Source organism: Podarcis bocagei, assembly GCF_964188305.1.
Source record: "Podarcis bocagei genome assembly, chromosome: 7".
In the NCBI taxonomy this organism is placed as follows: Eukaryota; Metazoa; Chordata; class Lepidosauria; order Squamata; family Lacertidae; genus Podarcis; species Podarcis bocagei.
The window spans coordinates 49,472,424-49,482,712 of NC_138132.1; the positions used below are offsets into that span (position 1 = coordinate 49,472,424).

Below are 10,289 nucleotides of genomic sequence, written 5' to 3' on the forward strand. Positions count from 1 at the left end.
GCAACGGAAGGCGTCTGGAAAAGGCAGGTGACCTCAGCAGGGTGGACGCCACTGCAAACTAAGTGATGTTCTCTCTTGACATCCTGCCCCTTTCACTATATACTGGTTAGCAATCAACAGAGAGCTGAGATGTGACATTTTACTTCTGATGTTTGCAACCACGGTTATGCTCATTCACCCAGACACTGAGCAGATTCCCTAATGTCCATCATTCTTCATATGGCTCCGAAGACAGCATGACATTCCCAAGACACTTCATGCTTTCAAAATAACCGTTAAAGACAAGTAGAATCTGAGGGGAGACATAATGGCCCAGGACAGTCGCAGCTGCTGTGCCCCATACACAGGGGAGGGGGCCTTTCTATGCTCCCCCCCCCCCCGAAATCATGAAAGGACAAATTCATAGCAAACAGCAATAGAACAGCTCCTTTATTCACGATTGTAAAATACAGAAGCATGCCCTGGCATGTTCAAAGGCCCAGGACAGCCTCTGCCCTCTAATGCAGCCTGTTGGGTCACACAGAGGTCCCATCAGCAGGAGAATTGGATTGTGCCTCTTTCTTCTTTTCTTCAGGTTTCATGGCTGGAAATAGCAACACCTCCTGCAAAAGAAAGGGGCATTTTTCTCAGACCACCAACACCTCTCCCCACCCCCCACAATTCCTGCATGAGGAGGCCTAAGGGCCACTGTAGCAAGATCTCTAGCACTTTTTAATGATGGATTAGTTGAGAGTTCCAAACTAAGACCACTTGAGATGCATGAACCATATTTTCAGTCATTTACATCTCACACATACTTATTGTAATAGGCTACCCTTTATCACATGGTAATCCCAGGCAGCTTCCAACATATAAAATACACACGTATATAATACAGTGGTACCCCGCAAGACGAATGCCTCGCAAGACGGAAAACCCGCAAGACGAAAGGGTTTTCTGTTTTGGAGGCGCTTTGCAAGACGAATTTCCCTATGGGCTTGCATTGCAAGACGAAAGCCCATAGGGAAATGCTGGCGGTCGGGAGCAAAGACTTTCGCCCACAGCCGGCCTTCAGAAGAGGACCTCTTCTGAAGGCCGGCGGAGGGCAAAAGTCTTTGCTCCCCCCCCGCCTGCCTTCCCCCCGCCTGCCCCGGGCGATCTTAAAATGCTGGCGGGCGGGAGCAAAGCGTTCGCTGCCGACCCCCAGCATTTTAAAATCTCCCCCTGTCCCGGGGAGATTTTAAAATGCTGGGGGTCGGGAGCAAAGCGTTCGCTGCCGACCCCCAGCATTTTAAAATCTCCCCGGGAAGCGCTCCCGCTGCCCCCGGACCTCTTTTGAAGCAAGCGGCTGCGCTTCTCCCGTCTGAAGGCGGTTTCCCTAGGAACGCATTAATTGATTTTCAATGCATTCCTATGGGAAACCGTGCATCGCAAGACAAAAAAACCGCAAGACGAAGAGACTTGCGGAACGAATTAATTTCGTCTTGCGAGGCACCACTGTATAGCTAAAAACAGTAATCAGTAAAACCAAGCATATGTCCTCAAATGGTATATGGCACAGGCAGGCCTTGGCTTGGTGGAAGGAACTTGCGAAGAGTCTGTGCCTACCTTAATGTTGTTTGAGTCAGTCAGGAACATGGTTAGGCGGTCGATGCCCATGCCCCAGCCTGCTGTAGGGGGGAGCCCGTACTCCAGAGCCGTGCAGAAATTCTCATCAATAAACATTGCCTCATCATCACCTGCACTTTTTGCCTAGGGGAAGGGGGTGGAAATGAAAAGCTGGACCAAAGGGTCATCCTTGGAACTAGAGTCTGCAGCCATAGAACTCCCTTGGGAAGAGATTTCAAGAGGCCCCTGGAGATGGGCTGCTAAGGCTTCTCTTTGGCAACTGGGTCTACAAAGTCAGATGACAATGGGACAGGGAATGTGGTTGGGTCCACACCTGCCACTCCAACAATATGCTCATGGAGCCTCTTATTTGGCAGCTGGGGGTTCATGTTGGCTCTGTGTGTCACAGTCAGAGACATCACACTGGAGTTAAGAAGGCATCTGGGGGGGCCAGGCTTTGCCAACCTGGTGGCCATACAACTCTACAAAACATCTGGAGGGCACTAGGTTGGCAAAGACTGCTCAGAGCCAAAGGATCAGGGAAAACCATGTAGAGCACAATGAACTACAGAGAGTCTGACAGGACGCCCATCTAGCCTAGTCGTCTCTCTTATCTACATCATCTCAGTCCAAAACCCTTTAGCTGGATCCCATCTGGAACCTTCTAAATGCTAAGTATATGCTCTGTTCCCAAGCTTCCCAAGCTCTTGAGACTTTCTCACAGTTTTCTCTCTGTTCCTCCTCTTAAGTGAGATGACATACATTTAACTAACATATGAGATAAGGCAGCCACAGCCAAGGTTACAAAGAGAAAAGCAGGAATTGCTCTGGGGAAGGAGGGAAGAGAGGTGATGCCACAGAGGCGCATTACATCTACTGCAAATCCAGGAGCTGGCTGAGGGAGGCAGACACTGCATCTAAGTCTTAGGGCACTAAGTGGATGAGGCACATAATACATGTTATAGGCTTTAAACTAGTAAATAGTATCTCCTAAGACATGGTTTGGCAAACTAAGGCTCGTGAGCCGGATCAGGCCCAATTGCCTTCTAGATCCGGCCCGTGGATGGTTTGGAAATTGCCGCGTGGATCACCAGCGCTTGCATTCTTTCCCTCTCCCTCACACGGCAGCGCTTTTCTCCTTAGGGACGGCTCAATCTTGTCCCACACTGGGTGCCGTTGACCGTGGGAGTCGGCTTGCCCACCTGCCCACCTTAGCAGGGTGGTGCTGTGAAGCCTCCTACCCCGCCACGGCACCTGGCTGGCTGGCTGAAGCCCAACTGCAGTTATTGGGACGACAACTGGGACAGGGAAAGCGAAGCATCTTCAGGTCTCTTTGCAGGCAGGCAAAAATGGTTCATTCTCCCCCCCCAAAAAAAAAATATAGTCTGCCCCCCCAAGGTCTGAGGGACAGTGGACAAGCCCCCCGCTGAAAAAGTTTGCTGACCCCTGTCTTAAGACTCTGTTCCCAGAATTCTTCCCATAAATTGAAGCACCACATCCTAAAACGCACATGGCATCAAATTTATCCAACTATTCTTCCTCCAAGGAATTCAAGATGATGCTTGTTGCTTCACTCCTTTTTTTAGCCTTATTATTTTCACAACTGCCCTGTGAAGCAGGTTAGGCTCAGACAGAGCAACTGGCTCAAAGAAACTCATTGAGCTTTGTGGGGATCTGAATCCAGGGCTCAACAGGCAACACACATTAGAAATATTGGGACCATGGGTGAGGGGAGAATGCGGGGAAGGAAAGGCCAACTTAGCTGCCCATGGGAGTTTTATGGTGACACAGTAAGCATGATGGCTATCTGAAATACAGCTGATCCGCACCCAAAGTCCGATGGCTCTATTTCAGCCATCTCCCCAGTTTCTACCTACATCAATTATTTAGATTTGACAGGACAAAGTATCCATTGTTCATTCATGTGCTTGAGGGCGACATTGTAGAAATCAGCACCTGCCCTCCCACCCAACACTGGGTGATCCATACTCCTGCTACAGGGCCTCATCACAAGGGAAAAATCACCAAGGGGCACTTCCAACCCCGGTGGGTTCCTGCAACATGCAGGCCCTCCCTTGACAGATACAAATCATTAGCATTACACAGGGAAGGAGGCTGCAGCAGCCAAGATGACAGAGAGCCTCACAGAAAAAAGCCCAGCTCAAATGGCCACCTATGCAAACTTCACACCTTAGCCTGATCTTCAAAAAGCTGCCGCTGCAGAAAAGGATCATTCAATTCTGTGTAGGCATTGCAGATCTCCTTCTTCATCACAAAAAGCTCAAAGCGTTCTGTCAAGCCCGGCCGAAGGCGATGCCTGCAGAGGGTCAACAGGAGACCTAAGATTTAGACCCGTAAGCTACTCAAACACACCTGGATAACAGCAGGGGAAAGGTAATGAAAGATTTTGGTATGGTCTACAGACTAATTAAACAAATTCTACTCAATAATGCATGTAACATTTCTGCATTTTCTCTAGATTCTACAATCTGATTATCAGGTCTGCGTAGTTCATTCTATTTTATAGGACATGGCAAGGAGCACAACACCCTTATTTCCCCCAATCCAGCTTTCCAAAGACACTCACCAAACTAGAAAACCATAAAAAGAATAAAAACATGCCTTAGCAAACTACATTTCTGCCAGCTTGCAGAACACACAGAAAACAGATGACCCATTTAAGACATATGAGTGCACACACACCCTTTCTCCCTGCTTACCATTTCGCCAGAGGACTCATGATCTGAGGGTGATCACAGATAAATGTGGGGTTAATGCACGTAACTTCCAAACATTCCCCAACCAGCTGAAAAACAAGAGGGGATGGAAGAGAGAGTGAGCCTTCACACTCTTGCTTTAAACAATTGTTGTCTTCGAAAGTGGCATAAGATGGGAAAACCCTGCTGATCCATTTCATCATCTGATTAACTTAGCCAGGTCCATAGCAAAAAATAAACTTTCTGAGGACACACTTTCCGGACAGACCCATTTCCCATAGCAGGCAGTCCACTTTTTAGATTCACTTTGCACATAGAACATCAGGAAGCAGGACCCTTCTGTGTTCAGAAGCAAAAAGTCACAAACCTCAGAAGAATTCCAAAAAGCTGCCTGCCTCTGGGCTTAGTAGAACAAGCTCCACCTCCAACCATCCATCCCTCTGGGCTCTGCCTCACATGCCTTTGGGGTGTAATACACTCCTTCCTGTGGCACTTTGAGAATTTTGACTAGGCCAAGTCAAGCAGAGACAGAGAACAGGAGAACCCAAAAGTTAACAGAGATTACAAAGGACCCTTACCTTATCAAGGAGCCTGGCTGTAGTCCGGGGGGGCGGGCATTCAATCCCCCTCTCTTCACAGATAGCATCAAAGAATTTACGAGTTTCTGTGTGCACAGTATGGAGATATTAGTGACACCCCTGCCTAAATCCCTTACCTAGATGCATGAGGAGGGCTGGAACCACTTGCATTCTCCCATCACTGGGAATGGTAATGGCCACCAGCAATTACAAAGCAAACAGTATGAAAGCCATTGGCAAAAGTAGTATCAATTCAGAGCTAGAATAACATTAACCCCAAAAAACTACCCATCCCTCTTAGCAATCTGCTACACTACCCCCCCCCCACCCTAAGAGCAGCCCAGGTGAGGCAGAGACACACTCCAAGCCTGTTCTCATACTCAATATAAGGACCTTGGTACCTGGTGTATTTTACTTCTCTTGTATGTCCTCAACATAAAATGAACTGCTACAAACAAATCAAGATTTGTCTTCTTTTACCTTCTGTATTAAACTGATCTGCAGCAGGAAAAGTCACTCCCAATATTTTCTCCAGCTCATCCACCATACTAATTTTGCGGAAGGGTGGTGTGAAGTCTATCTCATAGGACTGACCATCTGGGCCTTCAGGGTGGTACGTTACCTTGTAGCTGCCAGTGATGTGTTTCACCATCCCTGCAAGAGAAGAGCTCCCCTTTATGCTTATCCATGTCTGTTTACTGCTCAAATTCTCATAAAGATCTTGTCTCCACCCCCTTCTTCAATATTGTGGTCACCAACCTGAGAGCATTTGTTCTGTGATCTCCATCAAGTCATGGTAGTCTGCATATGCCATGTAAAATTCACAGGTTGTGAACTCTGGGTTGTGAGTTAAATCAATGCCTTCATTCCGGAACTGGCGCCCAATTTCATAGACCCGGTCTATTCCGCCAACCACTAACATCTACAAAACACAAAGACAGTTGGACCTACCTGCTTTGTGAAGGGGGATTTGTTCTGTACCTAAACTGGTCTTAGAAGCAAACCCTGTGATTAAGACCACCTCAGGGCCCACTCCACTAGGACTCTCCTAGCTTCCCCCAACCAGGGCCAATAACTAATCTGTGAGTAAGAAGGAATCCAGAAGATTGAGAGGAAACATGTAAATAACTTTTTTGGGGGGGAGAATATAATCCAGTGTTACATGGAATAATTTGCATCTCAATATGAACAGCAGAACATTTAACCTGACCCAAATATTTCAACAGAAACCAGTGGAGAGGACAAGGGTGCAGGGACGGTACCAATAACATGATGCAAATGTGTTTTCTGCAGTTCATACAAAAGTAATCAAACGTCTGCTGTCATAATCAGTGCAAGTTGGTCTCCATGTCCAACCAATGGTCTGACACGACTCAACTGCTTGGGCAGTTCAATAGTCCCATCAGTATGGGAGATGCACAGCCTTCAAAAACCTCCATCCTCATGGCATTCTTATGCAGAACTTATTCCTCTGAACTTTCTGAAACATGTACTTTAATCAGTTCTGGCCTCCATTTGCACATTAAGCACAAAGGGGTTACTGTGAAATATTCAGACATTTTTCGTGCATCAGACCAATTTTATCCTCTTTGTCTGCTGCTCTCTCTGACACTTCACCTTGTGGTAGAGTTCTGGTGCTATTCTCATGTACAAGTCCATGTCCAGCTCATTGTGGTGGGTGATAAAAGGCTTTGCCACAGCCCCTCCAGGTATGATGTTCATCATGGGAGTCTCAATCTAATCAAAGAACAAGCAAACATAAACTACAAATGCTTCATTGGCTCTCTCGTGCCACACAGTAGCCCCCACCTTCAAAGTTGATTTTCTGAGGCATGTACTTGAGAACTGAGACTCCTGACCCAACCTCCAAAGGTTTCAGGTTTAATGGAAACAGACAAGCAAGAACAAATGGCTGACAAGGGTCAGAGATTATAAGCCTTTTGGGTCACACTAAGGTAAGCACACCAGCCCCTTCCTGTTTTGTTTTTTGACTCTATGGGTATTATGGGAGGACGACAAATGATTGAAAGCTGGGTGTTCCAGAGGTGGGAATGTGCAATCTTACCCCACTTTTCAGTGTGAACTTCAGTGAAAGTGCTGCTCCTATCTATAAATAAATTATTTTATATTTTGTGGGTGGGGTTGGCTCTCTCTGCTGTATTTCGTTTTCCTTTTGGATCTGCCAATCTGTATCTACAACACAGCATTAATTAAAAAACTGCATCTCTCAAACAAAAACTCTTCAGAATGCTTTTTCTCTAGTGTTAAGGCCAAGAGACCAAGTGTCACAAAGCCAAAGTGTGTGTGCATTATGGCATAAATGCAAAGTACACAGTGTTGCTATTTTGTTCTTCCCTCGAGCCAGCTGGGAGCAACAACCCATGAATCACACCTTATCCAGCACTCATGGGTTGTCTCTCGCAAACAAACCACAACTGGAAAACCAAATACAATTCTTGGCCTCACATTGTGGTTTTTCTACATTTATTTAGAAATGAACAAATCAAGAGCATAAATTCAGACACCATGCTAGCATACTTTTTTTTACTCCAACTGAACAAAGGAAGTAGTAAAATGTGAGGTCTCAAACTGTGTACACATTATGGTGTAGATTCAAACCTCAGTTTACTGTTACATGTGAATACAGCCCAACACACACTATATCCTTTTCTACATTTCATTAAATAGAAAAGAAGGTCATCTTGTATGCTCTTTCAACTCAAGGAACACCAAGCTTTAAAAGAATATGTAGCCAAAAGAGGCATCTTTAGTCCAACATCCCACTTTCAGAGGAGCCAATCAGATTTAAAAAAAACAAAACCACACTAATAACTAGGAATACGATGAAAGCGAAGTAGTAGGAGTAACATATAGCACTATCTATGCACACAATGCTTACCTCCAAAAAGCCCAATTCATCTAGGAAGCTTCGAAGGTATGTTATCATTTTTGCTCGGACTATGAATTTTTGCCTTACAAAGTCATTAAGAATTAAATCCAGGTATCTTTGCCGAAATCTGGTTTCCTGCAAACAATGGCTAGATTTAGAGCATAAAACATACCAAAGGAAAACCAAAGTACACTGGATAACCTCAGAAGTTATCAACTGAGCTACTGAAACTGCAGCTGCAAGTAAGATACCTTGTCTCTCAGCCCAAAATGAAGATGAGGTAGCATGTGAAGGCATGGAGCTAGGAGAGTGATTTGATACGGAATGATGCTCAGTTCCCCTTTCTTTGTCTTGCCAGGGTTCCCTTGGACCCCAATAATGTCCCCACGACGAAGCTTGTTGTTAATGTGCATATATTCCTCTTCAGATTTGTAGTTTCTGGGGTGGGGGAGGATTAAAAAATATTTTACTGAAACAACTCTTTTTGGCAAGCATTTCCCCAACCCCAGTTAGTCATATGTAGAGCAGACCCTTTGAAATGAATGGATATGGCTATTTTAGGTCCGTTAATATCAATGGGTCTAATACAAATTAAAGTTAGTTAGAATATAACCCATTGTAGGGGATTTCTAGAATGTGTAAAGTGAGCCAGAAAGGAAGCTCCCTTGGGACAATATCCTCAAGAACAATTCGGGAGACCCAAGGACATCATACTTTCATTTTCAGTTCCTTTCTGCCCCACCACTGGGACTCACAGAAGGCAATAACAGACAAAAGCAGTTAAATGTTGTTTACCTGGAGTTTGCCATAACTTGCAACTTAACTCCCTCCCCACGAAGATCATAAAATATCAACTTTCCTCCAGAGGCTCGTTTGGCATGAATCCGGCCTAAATGACAAAAGTGACAAAGAAAAATGCCTCAGATGCCATCAGTTACAGTGAAAAGCCTGGAAAACACATACGAGTTCTGGATGGCAGCACATAACATACAACCTTCCACTGAGACCTTACCAAAGGTCAATTGCGCAGAATTTGTAGCAACTGAAGGACAAAGCCACCTTGCTTACTTCAAATTCCACCCTATATCCTCAACTCCATGAAACTTACTGCAGCTTCACTGTTCCTGCAAGAGGAGCAATCAGTGACACTCCTTCTTTTGCTTAGAAACTACCCACACAGCACTGCACTAAGTCTTCACTGTAAAAAAAAAAAAATGTGGGGAAGGTGACAATCACTTTCATTCCCAGAATCCCAACATGAACCTTTACCTGCTAGTCTCACTGTAACATCAGTAAGATGATCCCCTGCCTGTAGGTGATTGTACTTTTCTATAAAGTCTGACAGTGAGATATCCACATGGAACTTGTGTGGAAAGGGGTCTTCAGAAGTGCCTCTCAGTTGCTGGATGGCCTGACTGCGGATCTTGTAGTATTGCTACCAGTACAAAGGAGACAAAAATGTTTGACAATGTACAAATTAGTACATGACGATTCGGCCCCAGAAACTTGTTTAACATAAGACAAGGAGCACCTCACAGTAAGCATCAATATTTCCAGTGAAAGATCTGGAAGCAGCAAGGGAAGCTCTCAGCCAGATCCTTGAGAGGATCCCTTTGGAGATAACATAGGTGCATTTGCACCAGGCCACCCAAGCAGTGCCTTAACCGTGGGCGCAGATCAGGGAGCTTTATCTGGCAGAAGCTCCGGCCCAAGGGGCCCACTTTTTTGCCCAACAACCAGCTGGGCGAAGCCCCAGGACGGAGCCACTCGCAGATCCCCAACCCACAACGGCTCCCTCTCCGTCAAGCCACCCACTTAGTCCCCCCCCCCCCGCCCGGCTTGGGTAGCATCGGCGAAGACAGCTTCTCACGTTGGGGTCGAGGTTTTCCTCGTCCTCAGCCGCGCAGGCGGCGGACTTTGGCGGCAGCTTCTCTGCCTGCTCCTTCTGCTTCGCCTGCTTCTCGGCCACTTTCTTCTCGGCCTTCAGGCGCCTTTTCAGCTCGCTGAAAGGGAACCGAGAGTCAGCGGCGCTTCCCTTCCCCGCGGCCCTTCCCCGCAACCAACACCCCACCCAGCGGGCCAGACACCGACCTCGCCTGCCCGCCAAGCGCCTGCCTGCTCCCGCAGAAGCTCCGCAGCGGCCAGGCCGGGCGGAGACCCAGCAGCCGCCGCCACGTTGCCGCCGCCACGCCGAACATAACAGAGGCCGCGGCGGCCGGCTCCGGCACTCACTTCTTGCTGAGGCGGGGCTCGGCCTCGCCGTCCAGAGGGCTCGTCGTGGCGGGCGCCGCCATCTTCAGGGCCGACAGGTGCTTCTTCCACCCCACAGGAAACAAAAGCGAAAGCACTTCTGGGTCAGCAGCCGCTTTTACTGCAAGCGGCGCCACGCCCTTCCTCAACGAAGCACCGTCCGCGTCTGCGCAAACTGGAGCGCGGCGGCCGCAAAAGGAAACTTTCCGGTACGTTGCCGCCGCCGTTGAAGGGAGGAGTGGGCGGAGTGCAACGGGTCAAGTCGCC

The 10,289-nt window shown here is 47.2% G+C and overlaps 1 protein-coding gene across 2 annotated transcripts; it reads right to left on the minus strand.

Annotated features, from left to right (window-relative positions):
• Positions 1-403: 403 nt before the first annotated feature.
• KARS1 (lysyl-tRNA synthetase 1) lies at positions 404-10,231 on the minus strand. 2 transcript variants are annotated; one of them, XM_081202410.1, is made up of 14 exons: positions 10,005-10,231; positions 9,643-9,775; positions 9,042-9,207; positions 8,568-8,661; positions 8,024-8,210; positions 7,782-7,907; positions 6,500-6,619; positions 5,642-5,804; positions 5,363-5,536; positions 4,883-4,968; positions 4,308-4,393; positions 3,778-3,904; positions 1,588-1,731; positions 404-602 (listed from the first exon to the last, which is right to left on the minus strand). In XM_081202410.1, exons 1-14 carry the CDS (start codon positions 10,064-10,066, stop codon positions 516-518), a joined length of 1,755 nt encoding a protein of 584 aa, XP_081058536.1. In that variant the 5' UTR covers positions 10,067-10,231; the 3' UTR covers positions 404-515. The 2 variants fall into 2 exon arrangements, with proteins under 2 accessions (XP_081058536.1, XP_081058535.1); XM_081202409.1 differs by lacking the exon at positions 10,005-10,231 and adding an exon at positions 9,864-9,997.
• Positions 10,232-10,289: the final 58 nt, after the last annotated feature.